This window comes from Cuculus canorus, chromosome Z (genome assembly GCF_017976375.1).
Source record: "Cuculus canorus isolate bCucCan1 chromosome Z, bCucCan1.pri, whole genome shotgun sequence".
Taxonomy (NCBI): domain Eukaryota; kingdom Metazoa; phylum Chordata; class Aves; order Cuculiformes; family Cuculidae; genus Cuculus; species Cuculus canorus.
Window position 1 is genome coordinate 25,905,010 of NC_071441.1, and position 24,995 is coordinate 25,930,004.

General features: G+C 36.7%; 1 protein-coding gene across 2 annotated transcripts in view; it reads right to left on the reverse strand.

Annotated features, from left to right (window-relative positions):
- The window catches only part of PCSK5 (proprotein convertase subtilisin/kexin type 5), a 249,086-nt gene that overhangs the window by 117,892 nt on the left and 106,199 nt on the right, over window positions 1–24,995 (reverse strand). For both annotated transcript variants that reach the window (XM_054054114.1, XM_054054115.1), the window contains exons 8-9: window positions 11,982–12,194; window positions 2,333–2,433 (exon numbers count right to left, since the gene is read on the reverse strand). In XM_054054114.1, the coding sequence (XP_053910089.1) occupies window positions 2,333–2,433; window positions 11,982–12,194 (314 nt within the window). The remainder of the gene's footprint in view (window positions 1–2,332; window positions 2,434–11,981; window positions 12,195–24,995) is intronic.

A 24,995-nucleotide genomic window follows, 5' to 3' on the forward strand; every position in this document is an offset into this window, starting at 1 on the left:
TGAATGCTAACTAGTTCCAGTAAGCCCTTATGCTAAGCCCCAATACCATGTGTCCTTTATGCACCATATATTTTTAAAGTATCGGAGAAAATGCTTAAGATGTCTTCAAAGCTTGTTTTTGCATACTTTAATTCCTAGCATTTATTTAAGATCACCTAAATTGTCAGGTATCACAGGTAAAAAATATAACTTGGATTTTCAAATCAGATAAATAAATAAGAATCACCATTCACAAACTGCTTAGAATAATCTGAATAGACTTCATACAAATAAACCCCAGGTATTAAAATTGAGTATATCATGATATGCTTTCATTGTAATAAAAGGCCTTGCTTCATAATTAAAGATTTCTCCAACCATAGTACTGGATTAACTTATGGGAAAAAACAGCATGGGGAAAATATTTCTTTGCAATTTTCCTTTCTTTTCACTAACTTTTTTTTTCCTTTTTTCTTTCATAGCTGTGTCCAGAAAATTAGTTCTAAGTACACATAGGAGAGAAAAGTTAATGAATGGAATATAAATTAATGAAGCCAGATTTATGATATTATTAATACAATGCCTTTGTATCTAATCCAATACACAGGGTAAGATTTGGAAACAAGTAAAATCCCTCCGTATACTGAAACTGAACAGAATTTGAAAAATGGCAAAATCAACAGATTTTCACTCTGAATCTCTCATAAGCATCATGCAGCAGGGTACTATGTATATAAAAAAGTGGCTAGTATTTTTAGTCACTGACACCTTTTTTTCCTCCATCACCACGTGAAGTTTTAATACAATCTTGTCTTTGTTCCTATCATAGCTATTGGTTTGGAAAAAAATACTAGTCTATAGGCATTAACATGGATTTTACATTGGTATAGTCATCAAAGTTCACATAGAAAAAGGTTGTGTAAAGTGTAAGATTTGCAGTATGTTTCTAGAAGTCACAAGCAGCAATAGCTTGGTGCTAGGTATTGTGTGCTGTAACTCTGAAACTTTCAATTACAACAATCTGTTAGAAAATGCATACAAAGTATCATATAAAACACAAATAAATTACATGCAATCTCTGTTAATTTAGAAATAATTACAAAAACTTTCAGGAAATTAAATTTATGCACATGCAATTTTATCTGCATGTGCAGATTGTTGACAATGAACTTAAGGATTTTAAAAAAGAGAAGAGATTTAAAATATTTGTTTTTTAAACAATAGCATGATATTAACTTATTAAAATAACTTTGCTTCTAATGACTGTATAAGATAATCTAATTATAATGCTAAAAGCACCACACAATTAAAAATTATATCAGCTCTTGTATTACTAATTCTCATGCCTCAATGAGTAACAAGTATTCTTTTAATAATTGCATATTAGTCCATGGTTTCTAAAAAAAAAAGGGCAACATTAAATATGGAAACATAATTCTGATGCTATGAATAATGTACAACTTTAAATTACTGTTGTGTGAAAATTTTTTACTTCCTTAAAAGGAACTGGCTGTCTCAAAAGGAAATGGGTTTTTATCAGAATTTAACAGAATCAAACTCTCAGCACTTAGCAACATTTGATTTAAAGCAGGATTTGGGGTCAAGCACTCCACCTTAGACCTGCAAATCAGTGCAAAGTAATGCAGAAAGTTTAGAGATACAGATTTACCTGATAAATTTCCAGTATTTCTGCTGCTTCAGGAAGCACAATAAAGATTACACTAGACACAAAGAACAAAATCCTGCAGTTGAGAAACCACTTGTAAGATGGAAACTCTTCTGAGCTAAGGGTAAAAGGAATATGGAACTATATAATCCACATTTTTTACAGCTGAGGAACTTATCCCATTTAACAAAAAAACAAAAACCAAACCAACAGTCTGTGTCAGCATGCAAAAGCTGACAATTTTTATTTTTCATACTATATTAATTTATTTTCACAGTAGTCTAACACTGCCCAACACTTTCTTTAATATTCAAGAATGGCCACTGCTAAAAAGAGCCTGTTTAACACAAGAGGTGACCTACGGTAGCCCGCAGAATATAGATGTAGACAGGATTGTGAGGATACTGTGAGGCATTGTGAGGACGCCTTACATCATTCAGCAGAATCTACCTGTGCACAACACCATTTCAAATTATTTCAACACTGAGTACTCTGATGTCATTTCCACCATGTCAGCTTTCCTGCAAGTGAAATGAACAGATCTTTCCTGCCCTTGGAAGGGTACTGTGAATTACTACCACAAAGTTTGCAAAGCACTTTGAGATCCTCAAATAAAGGTGCTGGGTGAGTGGGAAAGACCTTTCTGTATGCTTAATTTTTTTTTGCAGAGTAGAACTCAGATCTTACTTTGCTTCCAGTGCCAGTGCAATGATGCCTGCAGCCATAGGTGCAGAGGCTGAGGTCCCAGTATGGCTGTCTGTGCAACGCTGCCTCAGGTCTGTGGTGATCTGGAAGAAATTGAATGTGTGAAATTTAGAACACAGCTTCAGAAATAAGCACAGATTTCATTTGTCCAAATGAGTCACATGTACGTGGAGGGTGTTTCCTTCTTTCATTGCAAGGAAAGGAAAAGAAAAGATGTCTGAATACATGATGTTAGGTGTTCTGAGCTTCAAGTCACTTGAACTTGGAAAAGTGTTCTCTGTATTGAACTGAAAATTTAAGTTAAGTTTCCATTTTTCCATGTCATGATCAACAAAAGACTTGTAAACTAGAATAACAGGTGGACAGTTTTAAAACTGCACAGTTAGAAACCTGCCCTTTTATTTGCATTCTTAGTGCACTTTCCACCCAAGAGTCTCAAAGTGCTTTACAAACAAGAATGAACTAAATCTCACAGTGGTCCCTACATACAGACTGGTTATGCCCATTTTAGAGACTAGAAAAGAGATATAGAGGGGTTAATTAGGTTGCCTGAAGTCATGCTGGAAGTATGTGACAGAATAGAACACAATTGAGCTTGTGCTACTTACTGTGTTTAATCTTTCCTTCATAACTTATGCAAAAATTCACATGAAATTAAGCAACAATTCACTGGAAAATCCTGATGTAATCACAAATACGGCCTAGATGACACCAGCCAATTAGCTATTTGCAGCTTTAAAATGTTATATATTGCTTAGTTATATGCTGCCACAACTTTTTATATGTAATCTAAGGAGGCGTATAACCATGAAGGTGGTAGAGTGGTCAGAGTGACTGACCTGTAATGCCAAACCTTATTCTCAGAATTTCAACTGATCCCTGAGATTCAGTCATTACGAGACATAAACTATCTTCCTGATGGGCACAGAAGTTGCTTACACAGCTTCTTACCTAAGTATACAGAATTATTGTTTCTCCATTTCCTCCAGCTCACTAGTACTATATTTCATTTGCAACAGAGATATGCACAAAGATGGGAGAAGGATAGCATTAGAGGATCAAAAAAATCACAAAAAATGAAGCACAGGGCATGTAAAAGTGCCTGTCTAGCTTTGAAACTGGAAAGTACATAAATTAAGATACAAAAAACCAGCTACATGCCATTAAGGCAGAATAAAAGCAATTGCATGCAGGAGATGTACGTTTCACCCATTGGAATTAGCCATATACATAGAATTCATGGTAATATATGTATTACAGGATTTGTATAACGCTACTGAAAGTTCTCGTGACATGTAAGCATATGCAAACTAACAGAAAAGACTTCTAATAAGGAAGAATCTAACAGCACCCAGGAAATGATCGTTGAAAGCAAGTAGAAAGAAAGTGAAACAAAATGGAGGCTTCTAGAAGTTGAAAAAGATGGATTAAAGCATTTTTAATGTCATATCCTTAAATTAGTGAACTTACCAAAGGTCAGATTTCTTGAATAATGAAGTCTAGAAAGAACCTTTTTAATATTTTAATATCCTTCATAAATACACACCTTGTTAAATAATTTCTTTTACCTGTCAACAGCTAAAAGTTGAACCCCATATATAAAATTTTTATATAATTTCATTATCTCTTGCTTTCTCTCATGTTGACAGTGATTTACTTTAGACAATGAAAATAAATAGTGTTGAAAAAAATCTTTATGCATGCAAGCTCCATAAATGCCCTCACAATATTAAGAGATGAAACTGCCACAGCAATCGGCCTAACCCTACATTGCCTTGTTCAAATGCAAGCAGTGATTTTGCACATGGTATTAACATGTCCAAGGATGAGGGGATGAGGGGGACCCAAACAGAGACATTCAAGATTCAGGTATATCATCTGGAAAAACTCATCAGTGCTGTGGCAAGGACTGGGAAGGAGGCCAGGGACAAAAAGAGAGTGCAGAAAAAGGGACCAGTACGTGCCTGCCTCTTGTGGCCTGTTACCTTGTCTTCTGCAAAAAAGTGGTGCAAGCAAGCATTTCCCTCAGAGGACCAAGGCACAGCAAAGCCTATCACAGCTCAGGCAGGGAAAAATGCCCTCATAGCAGCTTTTCCTTAAGAGACAACCTTTCTAAATACAGCAAAAAGCTTACTGCATCATGCCATCAGTTTCTCAAACTCTGGAAGAACATGCTTCCAGAGTGTTTTTATTGTCCTGTAGCTACAGGTATCAGGCACAGTAAAGCACACAACCTCTTTTTTTGGCAACTTTGCCTCTTATGTTCTAAGCAGATGTTGTGGCAGCTGTTTGAGCTACAGACCCTTATCTCTCTCTTTCACTCAGCAAATATTTCAGTAGAAAATGTATGCAGAAAGCTTCCTGAGTAGAAATCCCATTTGAGCTGTTTCAAAGGAAAGCTACTGACAAGAGCTGAGATGTTTAGGTGTAAATTACCTCCAAGATCTGAGGCGTGTTTTTCAGCACTCTAGATTTACTCTCAGAGAAGTGTCACGTCTACCCTGAGCAAAAAAAGAGTTTAGGACCACCAACAGGAAAGCAAGTTTCAAGAATAAAAATGGTGCCCCAAATTCCTGAACCACATGAGGGCAACATCATTAATCACAAAAACAAAGATGGGGTATTTGACCTCAACATGAAGCTGTCATTAGTGTATATTAACTGTCATTCTCATCAACAGGGTGCTGAGAAAGAGGAATTTCTGAAACTTTTGTTTAGTACAACACATTTCTATGCTTCAAATACCTTTGTAACAACAGCTGATCTATGAAAAAGCTGATCAGATTGCCCAAGAGAAGACCATGCAATGTTTCGATCCACTTGTAAACCTTTGGAATCAACTAGATTTGACTGAAGATAATGACAGTGTTTTGGGTACTAGCCTAGCTTAATCAACATGAAATTAACAGCCTAGGACAAGACATCCTGATGAAAGGTAGACAGTAACAATACAAATCATCGCAATGCACCATAATACCCGATATATGCAGAAGTCCAACAGTTTTTAGAAAATCCACATTTATTAAAGAAAAAACCCTAGCCACCCTGTAAGAGAAAAATTAAGACAGTGCCATTTCTGTACAGTCATCTTTAAGGCCTCATCATTGATCTTTCTACAGTTTCACCAATTTGGAGGCTAACGAATGGGATTGCTGTTAACAGAGAACATAGTCACTCTTGCTCTCCCATGCCTCTGCATTTCTTGCTATTTCATATTTCATGACATGAGCTCTCTGAACTGATTGAACCATTTTTTACCTTCTGCTACAGTCTCTCAACATATGTTGACTTCTATGAAGAAATTTCTATTAACAAATATCTACAGTTCCTTCTCACATCCTTTGTTTATCCGTACCTACTGAAAACTGAATATCTCACGTTGTGTGTAACTTGATACTCTGAAAAAGTTTTGGAACGAGCAGGTTTTCATTTGTGTTTTAAGAAAGAACTGTCAGGAGAAGCTTTTTTTTTGTTGTGCTTTTTGTTTGTTTTTTTGGTTCAAGTTCTGCTTAGAGCAGAAGTTAGTCAGCAACAGAAATTTTCTCAGAAGAGAAAGAAACTCATCAGAGGAATAGGTATTTTTTAGAAAACAAAGAAATAGGTGTAACAGTAATAAGAGAAGTTATTTTCTACAGGTAAGTTATGCAGTAGGTTTACAAATTATATCGCGAGGGACTTTCATATGTAAATTCCTTAGTGGTTTAAGAAATAATTTGAAAAAGATATTAAAATAAAATGTGATGTATTTGTGCAACATAGTCTATAAATGAGAGGCCAATATAGGTAACTATCTTAGTTGGTGCTTACCCTATTCTAACTACATAGTCTGGAGTGGGGAAGCTATTTTCCATCATTATCACAGAATCACAAAATCACAAGGTTGGAAAGGACCCATTGGATCATCGAGTCCAACCATTCCTAACACTCCCTAAACCATGTCCCTCAGCACTTCATCCACCCGTTCCTTTAACACCTCCAGGGAAGGCGACTCGACCACCTCCCTGGGCAGCCTGTTCCAGTGCCCAATGACTCTTTCTGTGAAGAATTTTTTTCTGATATCCAACCTGAACCTCCCCTGACGGAGCTTCAGGCCATTCCCTCTTGTCCTGTCCCCTGTCACTTATCCATAGTATTCAACACAGTAGAGAAGAGAGCAATAGGAAAAAAACGCATTGACAGCTGTATATTATTAGCCAATACTTCTGTACTCACTCTGTTATAAGAGATAACCTCTATAAAGAAATATGTTTTTATGGCCTTTATGTACTGTTGATTTGCCTTTGTCCCAGAGTATGTTTCTATTTCTAGACTATGCTGGTACTTTGTAGCTGCTCTTGGAAAAACCTCAAAGTAATTCTAGCACTTTTCTCTAAGAGTCTGTGTAGAAGGCATACATCCAGTTGCATCTGTAAAATGTCTGTATGCTTTGGGCATGTTAATACATCCAAAGGTTGGAAATTCGGTCCATAGTGTTACAGTACTAGGTCCACAGTTACTGCAGTAGAGAACGTTTGGCGCACCTTCCCTGCACAACATGGAACTCGTGCAAGAATGTAGCATCTGTGTGTCTCCAACTGTTACTGTTATCTCAAATTATTTCAGGCCAGAATTTGCTTCCATTTACTTAAGTTCAAAGTCAGTAAAAAATGTTCCATATGGAAAACAGAGTTATGTAGATGAAATTATGCTCTTAAGATATCATTGTACAAGAGTGAAAAAACCCTCCAGACTAGAAAACCTTCTAAAATTATGTTACAGCCTATATTTGAAACAAGCAATTTTAAAAACACATACCAATGAAAAGAGAAGAAAAAAGTATTTTGTGTAGTAATAAAACTGTGGCTGCTTCTATTAGTCCATCTTGAAACCAAAACATTTTAGCAAGAATTTTTAGCTCACACAATGAGTGCCTAACATTTGGTTACCGTTCTTCCTTCTACCTTAAAAAAATTTTGCACATATTGCATTGAAAAACAGAAAATATTTTTAAAAAAAAGATTAAACTGAAGAACTATGATGGAAAAATATGATGGAACTGTAGAACATGTCACTATGAAGTTGTAATATGGATAGGTACTTCTGTAGTACAACATCGCAGAATCCCACATGATATTGGAGCTTGTGCAGAGTTACATGACAGAAAATAACATTTTTTATCAACTTGATTTTGACTGCAAAGCCCACGGCAGATCTCTTCTTCCTGATTTAGTGCAGCAGTAGTTTTGTTTCCTATTTTGAATATGTAAGTCTCACTTCAACAACGAAAATCACCAAATACCTTGATCAAATATTGTTATTCTTTTCATGTTATGGCATGAAAATGAGACTTTCATAGCTAATTTGTGTATTGCAAATAAATTTATATGTATAATAGAATTTGGAGAGTTTAAACTTAATATATCTTTCTCTTCTTCTATTGTTATTTTTCCTTTTAAACTTACTGCAAGGTCTAAGTTTTTTGTGGAAAGATACGAAGGCAAACTCTGACTCAAAAGCAGCAATATTCTAAGCAAAAAAAGTGAGATATGATACAGTGAAAAGGATATGTGTTACGACAATGAAAGCAAGTGCACATCATCTTTATTCTAGACTCTTCTGGGTTTTTATACCAGTTGAAAAACTTTGTCCTCCAAATTTCCAGTTTTAGTTCAGTTCTTGTTTCAAACAAGACTTCTTTGCAAGATAAATGAGGTTTGATAGGTCTTTAGGAGGACTAGCTGTTAGCAGACAAGTTGGAGAAGAGAATAGTGGTACCATCATTACTGCTCTCAAATCCAGGCTATGAACAAGACAGTCACATAGGTGAGAGCAATGTCCTTGCCTCTATGGTTTTGCATGTTGAAAGGACTGCTTAACACTAGTTTGAAAAGCTGGCTTTGCAATTTCACATTTCCCACAGGGCAGTAGCATAACAGAAGCATGTACTTGTTACCCCTTGTGGGGTTAACTGGCTCACACACAACACAAACACAAAGCTATTGACTGCAGCTACTGCTGGGTGTTCTGCTTTTCACTGAAGGTTTCTAGAGGCAGAGAACAGGCTTGCCTGGCATTAAATGCCGAGTACAAGTAGTAAAACACCCTCAGGTAGCTTGTGTGCTTCAGAAGCCAACTGATAATATAGTACATGAAAAAGGGTCTTGGAGGAAATATTTATTGTGTGATATTGAACTATGTGAGATCAGTGAGCATGCACAACATCAAAGTTAATTTGCAGAAGAGTAGCCAAGGGTAAGTTAAGTTCTGGTAAACAACAATCAACAGACTTGAGTTTATTCTTATAGCTTCTCAGTACACTTCTACTTTTACCATTCACTGCGCAAAATGATGCACTCTGTAGGAATAATCTAAAATTGGCATATGCAACTGGATTGCTCCCAACAGAGCAAAGGATCTGATCAGCAAAAGCAATCAGTGCTTATAGAATTGGTTGATTGCTATTGAAAGTTATTTTTACTTATCTCTGATATCCTGTGAGATCTCCAATGTAGACTCCAAATTAGGAACATTTTAAAAGAGGCATATCTTCAATTATTTTCAATAATATTTATGTAAAACAAGATGACAGGTGCAAGAAGTAATAATAAATAAATAAATAAAAGCAAATAAAAGATTAAGTGGCTAGCAATGAATAAAAATTAGAAAATAAGAGGTGCATAGGGGTGGTAAGGAAAGGCAAAGGTCTGATTGTGAAGCCTAATATAATACAATAAAGTATAAGGATGTTTTATTCTCAAATACATTAGAAGAAAAAGAACTCCCAAATGAATATTGCTTTAATTGTCCAGAAACAATAGAATAGTTAATAGCAGTGCATAGTAAATTGCTATATCACTGTATGTTCCTTTTTGGAAAAAAAAATCTAAATTAAGTTTTCAGAGCATAAAGGAATCATAAATAATATTCCTATTTACAGTTATTTTAAACAGTTAGTTTAAATCAGAAAATTTGGAAGCACCAAAGACTTTTACAAGAGCTGGAAAGGGACATGTTAGACTGTACTGTTGATTCTAGCAGATCTTTGAGCACTGGAGACGTTCCAGAAGATTAAAAAAAATCCCACACAGTGTCAATATTTTGATAGGGTAAGCAGTACTGTCCTAATAATCTCATCTATTTGCCAAGTTTTTATCTGGTATAAACCAGCAGATTTAGGTTTTAAACTAATGATTAATAAATTAATCAACAAAGAATATATTTAATTATGGATTACATAAGCTGCTGGTACAGAGAACTTGCCAAATTGCTGCACTACTTTTTGTTCTGGCCACCACTTGGATTTAAAGCAGTATAGTCAGGATTCTACAAGACTTATAATGCGATACTTCACATTAGAAAAATTTATAACTTATTTAAAAGATTAAGAAGATACATGACATAACACAATACACAGATTTAAAATGGGATGATCACAAGGTCTCAGAACGTAATCATATCTAAGAAATTGGATATATACTTAGAAGCACAGAAATTATATCTATGCTTATATCACATACAAGAAATGCAGCTTGTTTCTAATCAGGCCCTCTACAATTTGGTTCTTGGCCTTAGTATGACCTAAAGCTAGGAAGAAAAAACTCAGCACCTTCTGATAAATGTTGCAGTGGAAGAAACTTTGGAGAAAGTGATGATGAGGGCTGGTGTGGATCGCCTACTAAACCAGCACAGCTGGTGGTAAACGGTGCAATAAAGAGATAAAAAGTACCCTCATATCTGTCCTTGGAACAGCAACTCTAAAAGAGAGAAGCAGCAGCTCTGAAACAGAGTTGAGCGTCACACAATGAACACATTAGATGACAGTGGGGCTAAAAAGTCTCAGGCTTAATATACTGAGCTGACACAGATACATGTTTGCCTGCGCATTTCTCACTGAAATGGCTACTACCTGAATGACATGTCCATTTTGGATGCTTAAAGCTCATAAAGCGAGAGAGTGAATACATGCCTTACACAGAATGATGCAAGAAGCTTACCTTCATTTATCAAAATGTATTAACAGGGACAAAGATATTGGACAACTAGAGTGCTCTTCACAGTAGCAATAAAATCTGTGACAAAATCAAATGATAGAAATTGAAGGTAGAAGAGCCCAGATGGCAAACAAGAAGTTTTTAATGGCAATGGGTAATTAAAACCACTTGCTCTAAATTTAAGTGGATTTTCTGTCACTGGAAACTCTGAAAGCAAGATTGATTGTACTTGTAAAAATTATTGTCCAGTTGACAGCAACTGTTGGATTTGAAGGACTCCGGGAAGTCCCACAGACTTGGCCAAGAAAGATGTCAGGCTGGGGAACTGCAACCACCTCTGCTCACCTCATAGTATATTAGTCTCACTTAAACATGAAGAAGTTAGTGCAGGTCTTTTAAAGGACAGTAGAAGGAATTTATTCACAGAAATCAGGACTGCTATGAGATGGAGTAATTTATTTTCTTTATTATTATTTATCAGGGATTACAAAAACATACTAGGAAAAGAGATAAGGTTTCAGTGGAGAGAAACAAGTTAAGAACAGAAAAATCACTATTCTTACAACAAAGAAGTACCTCAGAACAAATTTTAAACAAAAATTAGATCATCTCAAAATAAAGGAGGATCCAAAAAGGGATGGGCAATGTCCCAGAACCCTGAAAGACAAGGCAGACACTATTAAAAAACCCATAGCTTCAAGAATTTTTAACTCCTCACTGACACCGAGAGGTATCTGCCAAGAACCAGAAAGAATGTAATGTTAAGATAGGTGCTTAAGATAACACCTAAGGGGAGAGAAAAAAACCCAAACAAATCCCTAAATTTTCTGATCAGGAAGAAATTACTATCTGTAAGTTATACACTAGAATAAGTAAGCTGGGAAGAGGACAATATTAACAAATGGGATTAATCCTAATATAAGGGTTTAGAAGGTTAAAAGCAGTAGTATACTAAATACCGAAAAGTATATTGAATGTACTCAATTTGAAGAAGCCGATATAGCGTACAAATGCTAACGGAATTAATAGATTATCAAACAGAATTAAAATAATTTGCTGGTTTCCAGCCAAGATGAGAACATGTTAGAAAATGGATGATGTCTGTTTAGAGATGAGATTAACAACAATGCAGGAAAGATGAGCACTGAGCTAAATCTTTTGTACAATATATCAGCTAGTCAGAAGTAATGTGACTACTAACTGACCACCACTGCATTTAGGGGAGTAATGATGCTGGATCAAAATAAAATTGAGAAAACAGAGGTACGCAGAAAAATATCATGCATGTAAATATGAAAATTATTGATAACTGGATTAAAACCAAAAGGAGGATATGTTCTCAGACCTACTAATGGGCTACAAGATACTGGTAATGAAAGAAATCTATTTCAGTAGTATTGGTAATAAGAGGTCTGAAGAGACAGCAGCCAGGTGAGAGGAAACCCCTGCTTATAAGCTGTGTATACCTGCACCACATTGGGCTGCAATAGGCAGAGATACCCATCCCGGTTTCAGAAAAGCACATGGTGACTCGAACCAAGTAGCACACTGGGGGGCTAAATGAATTTGCTCACATATGATTTTTTTCTAATGCACTCAATTAACAAGTATAAATGACCTCTCTCTCCCTCCCTCTCAAAAAAAATATTAAAAACCCATACTATTTTCCTGTCGTAGGATTCCCCGCTGCTGTACGTTGTAGCTAGTGTGGACGCACATTCTTCCAGATACCACGGCTTCTTCCCACTTTCAGCTGTGCTGCTTATGGAGATAGTGTAGATGCTATTGGTGTAGCCATCACAGGAACAGTGATCTCGACTTCTTCCACCATTTCCAGATGCCCAGACAAAGACTGAGCCTAAGCCTCTTCGTCCCTGTTTGAAAACAGCATTAAAGATTTGATTAATAAATCTTCTTTTCCCTGTCATCTGCTTAACAAACATGTCTTTTCACCCCAAAAGATAACTGATGAAAGACAATTAAAAAAAAAAAAGCAGCTTACTGAGAAGAATCTGAAATGAAAATAGGATTTAGCAGAGTTCAGAGTCAGACATCAGAAAAATTCAGAAAATGAGTGGTATGAAGACAGCTTTAGAAACAACTTTTATACAGTGTCTGCTTGTGGCTCTACATCTATGCTGTCCAGCTGTATCAAGAAACATGCTGAAGGCTCAGAGGCAGTGTTGAGAAAGCAAAATAAATAAACAGCATACTTGCAACTAAACCCCTTTGCAATACATGTTATTTTTCATTATTAGGACACTCTCTGTTATTTCTTCCTAGGTTGCCTGGTGGCACTACATATTTTAGGGGTAGCATTATATATTGTGAACCAGAGCATCATTGTTGCACAGACACTATAAATGACAGAATCACAGAATACCTGAGGTAGAAAGAGATGTCAGGTCATCTAGTCCCACCTCATCTAGTCCCGGCTCACCTAGTCCACTATGAACACTAAATGCACAACACAAATATGAACAAAAATGGATGAAAATAGAAGATTCTTATAGATCTACTTTAAGGAAACACTAAAGCATTAGTTCAGTATATCTCAAATATATAACAAGTTACGCAAGTTACTTAGATGTATTCATGTTTTCAAATGGGGACTTAAAAGTAGGTAACCTCACCTTGACATTTTCTTAATACACCAAACTTATAGTGTTTAAGTGAACCAAAACATTTTTAGTGGTGTTAGTAATCTTCTATAGGCACTGAGGACAATCATTAATCTGTATAGCTGATACATGGGAACTGAGAACTACTGATATGTGAGTAATCAGGTTTTTTCCTGTTTTATATTTCCATATGTAATGCCAGTGAAGGAAATTCAGATTCATGCAGCTGTATGATCTCTATTAATTATCTGCACTCACTATCTAGAAGCACTTTACCATTCAGACAGAACGGTTCATCAGAGGACTAAACTTGTCTTTGATAAAGCTCTGTTGTGTCACCTTTTTTTTACATGGTGTTCTCTCAAAGGATGTGACAATTCTCTCAGTTATAATTATGCTAACATTCTCATTCATACCTCATTTGCTTGTTACTCATCATGTAATATCTACTTGTTTTTTGGTATAGGAGAAATTAATGTTATAAGGAATAAAGCACCACTTTCTGTGCATAAATTAATTGCTTGATCATGGGGGGGAATTTTGTTTGTTTGGGGCTTTTTTGTCCCTAAATAGAGTGCAATTATGTACCACAAACAACATAAAGATAGCTGCTGGACATCTACCAGGTCAACCTTAAATAATCAGCAAAGATTCATTTAATCCAGATACTCAAGAGGGGCTTCACGAGGATTTTTTGTGCTGAGCACAACCAAACCTAAATCAATGCCATACAAAAACCCCTCACAGTTCACACTCCAGGCTTGAGTTCTCAAATGCTGATGAATTTCATTTTGAAAGTTTAATAAAAGCATATTACCTGGAGAGACTCTTCTCTCCAGTAAAATAAGTTAAATATCGAATTCTCCTGGCTAGAGTTTACATAAGGTTGTCTCTAAAATGCAGCTTCCCATTAAAAAAACATTTCAAGCAGAGAAAAAAATCCCAGGGTGCCACGTTAAATGTATTATGAAATCCACATTTGACAGACAAGATCAGTCTAACCAGCTGGGAAGTGTAACTAATTCAACTTCTTCACTTCCTTTAGCTGATCTTAGCTACTACATTAACAAAAAGAAGCAAAATAGTGGCATTTTTTGTTGTTTTAGGACAAACTTTATAAAGTGTTACAGATCTTCCCCATGTTAGGAAGTCCTGTCAAATCAAAACCCCTTTTCTGTTTGGGGTTCTTGTTCACTGTTTTTCATAGCCAGTGCCGTCTGATACAGAGCCTCTGAAAGCCTGTGGGATGTTTTGCAACTTCATGGGGCTGGAACCATTTGTGAACCACTTCTCTTTCATCTAGCCATCTCCTTTTGAATATCACTACCTCCTACACTGCCATTCTGAAAATAAGTTAATGGTAAAAACCGAAAGGAAGGGTAAATGGTGAGATTATTTCATTCATATTCACTAATTTATTATCCAAATAATAAATTCAGCGCAGGAAGCCAGAAATTGGGGTCCTCTGTATGGTTGCAGGCAATGGGATGGAGGATTATGTGAAAGATATGTTGGTTCTCTACTTAATGCACTACTGCTTCATTTCAACTGGTTTTGTTTTGGTTTCATCCCATCATCTCTTGTAATTAGATCATGCTTCCCAGCGGTATGGTATTATTTACTTTCACCCTCCGTCTCCTCAGCAGTCATTTTCAGCTTGTCTGTCAATTCAGACATCTGTTTCAGAGTCATGTACAGATTCCTGTCTGGTCCTACATTATGCTTAGAAAATAACTTCTTACATACACATGTACACCAACAATGTTAATATATGCACAGGCAGATAGACTACATGAAAAAAAGCATATCATACAGACACACTTCTGCCTCCGGAACATCTCAAAAAATACCATCAAAACTTTTTATTGATGAATTTTCCGAAGTGTCTACTATTTGAAGAATTCCACATTTTTCTTCTTCTTTACATGTGTTTTTTGAAAGAATAGTATTATTTAATGACATTTGGCCAAACTGATACCCCATGGAAAATTCAGAGTAAATCACCAGTACAACCAAGAGAGAAAAAATAAGAATGCAAGGTAATCAAATCACAGATTCAAGGATAAGAAAAAAGGAATCTATTTTAGTGCTTTGTCTAGAAGTCTATATTCAACTTCAAAAAAATTATTTTCGTAAAAAAAATTTCTCAAAAAACATATGCATGCAGAAAAATAGCCTATCAGTAACAGTTCACCTGTCACTTTTCTGCAGTCATCATCAGCTGAGTTTGTCTGCAAACAGCAGTATAACACATTCTGTCCCACATGTGCAATGAATACCTTTTTACAGAAAAGTAGGACTGCATTTTATGTAAATTTCTGGAGCAACCCTTGAATCACTAGCTTTTATGCACATAGAATGTGTCTATACTTCTCTAGATGCATACTTAGTCTGCTATACTAATAATGAAAAATGAGCTGCAGTAACAGATGTGAATACATTTTTAGGCACAAAATGTAGTCCTGATGAAAACACACCAACGGATGTCAGAAATACTGCAATGCTGTATTTAAAAATTATAAACATTAATGTAGATTCTAATAGTAGTGACAGGCCTTTAAAAATAACAGCGCCTTGCATCCAAATTTACCTTTCCATGCCAAGTTTTTTTTAAACAAATAATAACAAATATTCCTTCAAAATTAATGTTTCCCCAAATATATAAAGTACTGACATCTCAGTTACTGCAATGAAAATCTAAGTACCAGGCACACTGACTCTTTTCTAGTACACACAAAGAAAGAATCCCCATTCCTCTAAGACATAGCTATATCATACATAAAACAGGGCAGAATTTCACAGAAAACAACAGTGTTAACTTTGGTCTAGAAAGCATGTTAAAGCTCTTATTCCTAGAAGCTACTTGGCAATGCAAATGGCAGTCTTTAAATATTTTTTTTAAAAAAAGCAAACCTCCAAACTAAATTTAACCTGACTAAAATAATGTCTCAAGTAAATAAGTTCTGGTTTACATTCACAGCCTATTGTTAAATTACCATTCAGTTTCCATTTTCTCCCTGATTTCCAAACACCCTGCTTTAATTCAAGAGACCCAGTCAGGCTCAGGAAATTATAAACTTTTTAGTAACTATACCAAACAAGTGACTAGAGGAACAGCATCAGTTGTCCTACTGTATGTGAATGCCATTCCCAACTGGTCTCCTTTAAATACATAAAGTTAAAGAGCATTTGGACCATGTTACAAAGTTAAGATAAATGCACATGTGAGGCACTCTGTAGCTTTTAGTGTTTATCTAAATCTATCATCTGTCATCTGCCAAATGCCTAAGGGTGTCAAGATGAAAAGTCAAGCCCTGAGCTGTCAAAGAAGTCATGTGTCATTTATTACTCAAAACCAACGGTGTATTAACAAAACATACGGGGACGACTTCAGCAAAACTAAGAGTTAGTGAACTACAGCTGAGGCATAGACCAAGGTGGAATAGGTGCGCAACAAAGTATGCTCAGTGCTTGTCCCATGACACTAAAACCACATAACTTCCCATCTAAGCAGTGTTGTTTCTGCTCCTCGATTTGAAATGATAGCTATTGACTGTCCCTTATAAATGCTGCAAGGTGTCCATAAATGCACTTCTAGTCTTTATGCAACTTTCTTAAGTTGCATAAAATGTGAGACAATTAAAAGAAAATAATCAAATGTTCCATTGTGTCTTTCACTGACAATTTTAACTTGCTATTGACCTAGTCACACTCCAATTTTCTAGCACATTTCCTATGCAAAGCCAATACACTCAATACACAGCTGAACTTGAATGGAACAGGTCATTAAAAAAAAGGCCCCAAGGCAGAAATTGCACCTGTAAGAGCACGGTACAAGAATCTTGGGGCATTCGCACTTCTTTTCTGTGTGTGCCTCCTTTCCTTGGTCAGCAAGCTGCAAGCAGGGTAAGTGATATGAAAGCTCTTTTTTTCCAGTTGAAGAGCACAGAAAGGTTAGTCTGCCAAGAAACAGAGCCAGTATGAATATATTCATAATGACATCTGCAGAATTTCCTAACACTATTAAAAAAAACATCCCTTGCTCCAAGTGCATGCATTTCTGTGTGTGTGTGTGTGTGTATACATATAAATCACATCTTCATGAGTGAATGCCTTTGTCGTATTGATAGGAACCATTATAAGGTAGAGGTTCTTCACACACTTATCTAAGGACAACCAGCAGCACCATATACTTTCAAGTTGCTTCTAGCACACTTTCATCTAATAAAACCAGTTTCCATCTACGAGGTGTAGTTTGAGCCAGTGGAGCAAGATTTATTGATGCTATTTTACAAAGTTTAGACTGTACATTCATTCACTGCTTTACAAGTCAAGCTGTGTCCTTAAGCTAGCCCAGGAATCGAATGCCCCAATAACCCTCTCTGCCGAGGGGTGAGTCACTCTCTCTATAGAAGTGATCAAATTTACTAAGGGGTAGGGAAGAAAATGTGAAGGAGCCAGAAAGGCAGAGGAGAGAATCACTGACCTGGAATAATTTGAGGTAAAGTGACTACAGCCAGGGAGAGGTGATTTGGCATCAATATGCTAGAAATCCCATTCCCATGAGCAGGAAAAAAAAAAATCATGAAAACATAAACAGGAGAGAGGACACTCTGCCCACACCTAGAGCCTAAACATTTAGTTTCCCCTATTCTCCCCAATATTGTTCTAAAATTACTTAATGCTTCCAAGAACAAAAACTACTGCTGGGAAGTGTAATTGATCCCAATGTCAAAGGTGGAAAAAGTAGCCCATTGTATGACCTCTTCATTAAAAAATAATTCCTAAAGAGGAAATGTTCATAACTGAATGTGCAGAACAGAGGTCAGAACTCTGGAGACCTAAAAAATTTGCTATGCAGGCATGACTTTGAGTACAGTACAGACACTGTAGGACTAGGCACCAAAGATCATAGCATCCTGAGAGATGCACCTGTGAGAGGTAGCATCTCCTTGCTTCCAGCTTCCACTGATTTCTGTGCTTCCAGGAAGATGGATACCACTTCCCTGTGGACAGGCACAGTGCTGTCAATCTGCTGATGGGCAGATCCTTTTGAGGAGCAGCATCTTCCAGCTCTTGCTGAGTTTCTACAAGTTCCACTCTAATCTAGCACGAAAAATAGTCTAGCACACTACCCTTAGAAGACTATTCTGTAAACTTCACAACACTCTAATTTGAATGTAGGTATCTCTCCAAAACAGATAACAGTAAGCAGAGCCCAAAGCAGCAATTCTGAAGTGCTATCAGAAGTCAGCCAAACAGATCAATTTTTATTAAAGCTCTCTCCTTGAATATTAAAAGCAAAAATTCATAATAAACAAATGAAGACATTTCTGAGGGCATTAATTCTATTGAGGCATCAAGCTCTCAGAAAAATTCCCATTTGTGCATCAAGTCACTAAAAATGAGCACTTATGATAACTATAAAGAGATAAGTAATAAGTCTAACAGGTGTATGTAAATGAAGATGCATGTTTGAGGGAACGTCTACAAATTAACCCCTGTGTTTTCAGGGTAGCAGTCATGTTTTTACTCTTAGGAAAAGCAGGAAGTCAAGAAAATATTTCATAGTGCTGGAATAGGCATATACACAATACATAACACAAGATCTGTTACTACTTACCAAAACCAACAATTATCTTAGACTGTTGAAAAGGTAAGTTGTTGTTAATCATTTTAAACATTTTGGCTATTTCTCAGCCAGCTTCTTGATTAAGAAAAGGAAAGACAAAATAATTAATCACAACAAACAGCAGGAAAAACGTATTGTATATGATATGATACCTTTAAAATACTGAAGTGTGAAAATATTTTAATGTTTGTATAAAAAAAACCTATATTGAATAACCACAACAACCCTATATTGAATAACCACGCATTAGAACAATAATTATTGAGATATATCAGTGGAACATTTCAACATGCATCCTTGCATGTGGTGTATTTTTTATTTTACTTTTCACTAGAACAACAGCTTAAATTGCTCCAAGATATTCCCCATAGAGCTATAATTAGTTCTTGAAGTGCAACCAAAAGAAGTGTTGGCTGAAACCTGAAATCTGAACCTGTGGAATGCTGGAATGAATTTCTCGTTTTCCTAAACAAAATAGAGCCAGCTACAGGGCTGCATGAATTGCAGTTCTAGTTCAGGCTATCTCTCCATATTATCTTTACAACTGTTGTTTCTGATATTGTTACTGGGATAAAGCAAACTGTATATTGTAAACACCTGTGATAATACAAGAGCTGGGTTTTCAAAAAATTCTGTTGCACAAAGAGTCGCTAGTTAATGATATGAGAAATTGTCTCTATGTGCAAAGCCAAAGCAAATAGCAGTGTACAAGAAAGATATCTGTGTTAGGATATGTGACAGACTTTACACACGAACACTCATTTTATGGAGTAGGTTCAGGAAGTTCTCATCGCCTTTGCACTACCATCAGATTAAATACTCTAGAGAGGAGTTTACCTCTCCAGACTAAGGACAGCAGCAATCGTTTCATGCAGTGTCTCCCATAGCATTCAATTTAAGAGGGAACAATGCACTTGGGCTGTGTGCAAAGTCATTGCCGTCATGGTTTTGTACCTTAAACTTACATTATAGTCTATGTACAGAAAAACTCTAAATGCAAACTTCCAGCAATTAGCATTTCAGAAATCTATTTTTGTCTCACAAGACATGCAGAAATACATAGTTTGCTATTATTCAAATATATAAGCAAAGAGGATAGGTGATTTGCTCATGCAAAGTAACCAGATTTGTGTATCAAAAATGCACTCTGAAACGTATATACTTAAGTGCATGGAGAGAGACCCATTTGCCAAAGCTGATTTTCAGTATTGGCTTTCCAAATCAATAATGGTGTGGGGTTTTATGTTCAAATGCACCACCTGTTTCACGCTAGCCACCCAAAACCAGAGGCCACTTTTGACAAGTCCAAAAGCAGTAATATTATTCTGGCTTGTTGCAACAGTTTCCATATATGTGCAAGACGGGATGAAGTAACTAAACACTCCTGGTTTCCAGTACACTTTGTGACATTGTAAGGAAACTGGACATTTTGAGGTACATTTTCCTGTAACTCTTATTTCTTGCCTTTTAGGATTTGTATATTTCAATGAATGTAATGCAATAACCTTTCTGGTATATTATTTCTTTTTCTCCTTTTTTCGTTTTTTTTTTTATACTACCTGTTGACTGTGGAAAAGCTCACTTTTCACAGAAAGCAAAGGAGAGAAATTTTAATGTTAGCTTTGTTTACATATTTCCAAAAGAAAATAAAGTGCCTAGTATCAAAGTTTACTTCAGTATCACTGAGCCTAAACTCGATTTCATTTACCGGTAGGCATACCCCTAACTCTACTTTGGCTGAATGCTGACAGTTGCTAACTATGTGCAAATGGTAGAGCAAAGAATTATTATTAGCTTAATGATGTGTTAAGGTTGTTGCCTAACCTGATTTTTGCTGGGCAATCTCAGTCTGGAGAAAACTAAACCATATCAAATATAAATCACAAATGCAAAGCCATTAAAGCATCCTGAGATATGTACATCAGCCAAATGCAAGGCAGTAAGACCTAGAAATGAAGCTTTTTGACACATACAGGTAGGTGGGCAAACTCTTGAAAAGTAGTGACTCTGATAGGGAATTTAGGGTCATGGCAGATAACCATCTGTCAATGAGCTGCCCTAAAATTTAGTTTGCTCCTTGGATGAGCAAGACGGGTGAATGTGAACATGTGCAGGTAGTGGGGAAACAGTAATACGTGTGTCTAGAGAAGGCTACAACTTCCATGACCCTTTCTGGTATCCACGCTTGAAAAAAACATAATGCTGGGAAATAGAAAAGTGCTTAGAAAGAAATACAGGAATGAACTGGGGTTTGGAAATTCTAACTAACACATGAAAATTGAATATACAAAACATTACTGTCAAGGCTGTAGAACAGAATTTGAAGGACAGTGAGAGACACCAGCATTAATGGAAACAGGTTAAACTGTAACACTTTAGAATCCCAGATAAGTCTGTTACATTTTACTCTGATGATTATTTTATGCAGAGAAATTTATTAGGACCAGTCTGTCTGGTTTTCTGCAAAACTTGTGTTGTGTCTTCCAAGAAATCGGCAATAAAACTAAGGAAAATGAAAGTTAACGTAACGACCAAGGAGGAGGCGGAAATGGTTCTACTGGAGATGATCTGGGCTATCCTGGAGAACCATGGAGGTTAAGGAAGTTATGAGTAGAGTATTTTAAGGATGACACAAGGAAACAAGTTTATTAGGTGATTTTGATAGAAAGAACACATTAGTGAATCTAGTAATTACAATCACCTGCATTCAAGAGAAGAATCAGGTTGGAAGATGTGGAGAGAAGCACAACTTTGATAAATAAGGAGAAAAAACCCTAATTTTTAAGCAATTAATGTGGCCTATGTATCACATCAAAATAGAGGGGACTGAGATCCTCTGGATGGTCTATAAATATGTCAGAAAGAAAAATGGAACATGAAAAGGCATTTAATTGTGCTGAAGCACAATTTTGGCCTGGAACAAATGGGCAAAAAACTGCACATGATTAAACATGACTGTAACTTACAAGAAAGTCTCTAACCAGTACATTAGCAATGGCTGTGAAATGGCCTCCCAAGAGAAACAGAGAAGAAAATGTTTCTAATTCATTCTAGAATAGAAATTGTTGAATGTATTTACAGGACATGATGCCTGTGATAGCAGAGAACCATACTGGATACCTGTGTGGTCATTTCCTGTCTTATGTCCTTATGTCCCAGTTTAATTTATCCAAGCAATCTCTTGGCCATGGACTGTAATTACTTACATGTGGAAATTCCTAACATATTAACATGCACTATAAATACAGTAGAAGAGCCATTTTACACTGCAAAGGAAACTAAGAAGTTTAGATGACTAATAAGCTTTATAATTTTAATCATGAAGATCGTTAGTGACATAATATGTGAACATAGGTTTCAGTCAAGACTGGCTCTTCCCAAAAGATGTAGAGAGAACAGAAAATAGAAGATTAATCAAGAGAACAAGGATATTGCTGCAGTAATAATTAGATTAAATTTTTGTGATTTTGTTTATAAGGAAAGCCAGGACCAGATGATAATTGCTGTTTCTGATGTTAGAACTACAAACATTATTACAAGCCAATGAACCTACGTCTTGTGATGTCAGAAGTAAGTATTACAATCTGAAAATGCCATATGACTTTTCCAGTTCTGGTACATAGTCAGCATCAACCTGTAGTAGAGACCTACTCAAAGTTTAACTAAGTATGTTAAGTGTTACATCACATGTTCAAACCTTACATCACAGATGCAATAGAGACACACAGTATATATGCAAATCATATGGCAGATAAATGCCAGGAACTAACATTAAGTTACATCAACATACTAGAAATCATGTCTTCTGAGACAAGCACAGAACAAATTCTTCTGATTTATTTTCAACAATTAGTTTTGGGCCAAGTAATTACAAATATGCAAGACGTCTTGTGCAGGCAAAATCTATCCATATATGATATGAGAGATGCATTTACATAGATATGTGTTATTCAGTCTTAAATGGCAGATGTACAAGGTGAATAAAAATAATTACACAGATTAAAAAATCTGGTCTTCACCTCTGTGCATCACAATATTCCAGTGTATAGAAAGACAGCCATTTTGGAAGTTATTTTGCACATTTGACTGGAAGTCTTACAGTAACTTCTGTCTTTGATTTTTGTAAGTGCAGTTCTCTGGTAAAGCAGAGCAAAATACCTACACTTCGTGAAAGCAACACATCCTACTCAGAATGATGCAGAGTAGTGATTACAGGAAAAATAAATTTAAGAAAAACACCTGCAGAACAACAAAGGCAGCAAACCTTTGCCTGGACACATGCAAATTATGAACAATCTCTTCCACTTCTGGAGGAGAAGCACACAGTAATAATAATACTCATAACCATAGCCGTAATAATAATATGTGAAATAGTTTGATTTCCCTTCCCTTCCCTTCCCTTCCCTTCCCTTCCCTTCCCTTCCCTTCCCTTCCCTTCCCTTCCCTTCCCTTCCCTTCCCTTCCCTTCCCTTCCCTTCCCTTCCCTTCCCTTCCCTTCCCTTCCCTCCCCTCCCCTCCCCTCCCTCCTCTCCCCTCCCCTCCCCTCCCCTCCCCTCCCCTCCCCTCCCCTCCCCTCCCCTCCCCTCCCCTCCCCTCCCCTCCCCTCCCCTCCCCTCCCCTCCCCTCCCCTCCCCTCCCCCCCCCTACCCTTCCCTTACCATCCCTTCCCTTCCCTTCCCTTCCCTTCCCTTCCCTTCCCTTCCCTTCCCGTCCCTTCCCTTCCCTTCCCTTCCCTTCCCTTCCCTTCCCTCTCCTCTCCCCTCCCCTTCCCCTCCCTTCCCCTTTGCCTTGCCTTCCCTTTGCTTTTGCCTTGCCTTGCCTTGCCTTGCCTTGCCTTCCCTTCCCTTTCCTTCCCAACCCTTCCGTTTTCCTTTGCCTTGCCTTCCCTTGCCTTTCTCTCTCTTGCATGTGGGTAGGAGATTTCTTTAGTGATTGTAAAAAAGCCTTCTGCTCCAAGCAAATATTTTGAACGCACATTCTGTAGCCAAATCTGGTGAAGCGAGAGAGATGAGACGGGGCAGTGATGATGGGAGGGAAGGCACCAAGCCGAGTTCTCACAAGAGGTTCAGCCACATAATATCTGATCATTAATGTCCATCAAACATTTTGGCTTGTGTCCAGCTTGCTAAACAGAATGGTGTCATAGCAATATGATGAAGGCGCCTGCACCAACACAGGCAGAAAGCCAATATTTTCCATGCAGATTTCCTTGTTTGTTAGGTTGTATTAAGGATGACCTGCCTGGTCACTGACTTGGACTACCTTATGGGTATTACAAACAACATAAAAGCATGCAGTTGGTGAGACATTTGAAGAAGTGAGATAACCAGCTCTTCAAAACCCTGCAACGTCAAGTATCAATGGGGGTCATATATCCAGAAACTTAACTATTAAGTCTTTGCCAAACAGTAATGAAAGAAAAAGTCAGAATATCTGAAATGCATTACTCTCCCAATGATGTTGAGACTGAGCCCAAAAACAACGGGCTTATTTGTATGAATAGAAATGAACTTGTCTGAATGCTGTATCAGAGTGCCATGAATGAATCTGCGAGCCCAAGCCTCTCAAGTGCTTATAGACTGTGAGATACAGACATCTTAAAATCAAATGCTACTTGGGTTTAATTTATCTGAATCAAGAAAAGGCTTTTGTGCTCTCTCTTTTGTCCCATATTCAGCACAGTCTTACTACATGATTTGGCCGCAATCATGTTTCACAATGCTAAGTCTGTTTGTTCTTGAACACAGGGTGAAATGCAACATTGCATACCTAATCTCTTTTTAAACATCTTACTCTGGGACATACTGCTCTTCATTTGACTTTTTTTTAGGAAAGTTCTGCATGATTGTAATGGAATTATTTTTGAGAATATTAGGTCTACAACTTCTAATACATTTGTATATAACAGATAAAAGCCTCTAGAATTTTCCACCCATATGACTATACTACTTCCAAGAAAAGGATCTTTTCAACTGGAAGCATAATATAAAGGAAGTTTTTATATTTGCATAGAAATTGTTTGATAGCAAAGTATCCAATGTTTGCCTTTGAACTCAAGTATGCAAATTTAAGAATTAAATAAAACACCCTAAAGATGACAGAAAATCATGGTGCTTGAGACAGGTTTAAAAATTGGTTTCTTCTTTCTTTATTGTGATCCTGGGCAGAATTTTTAAAGCACATTTAACTTGTGGGTTAGGCTGTCATTTCATAAACTCAGTTATTACTCAGTACCCTCTCTTTGAATAGATTTTTTTATTTCAATTCATGGCATGTGCTGTCTCTGTGGGACTGAACAGAAAAACTGTACAGTCATTTATCTGTGATATTTTCTCCTAGATTTGTAAGGAGTAATCATATTAGTTCAGCAGATTTTAAAGTAATAATAGTCTAAAGCATCCTACATGAGCTGTTAATTGGAA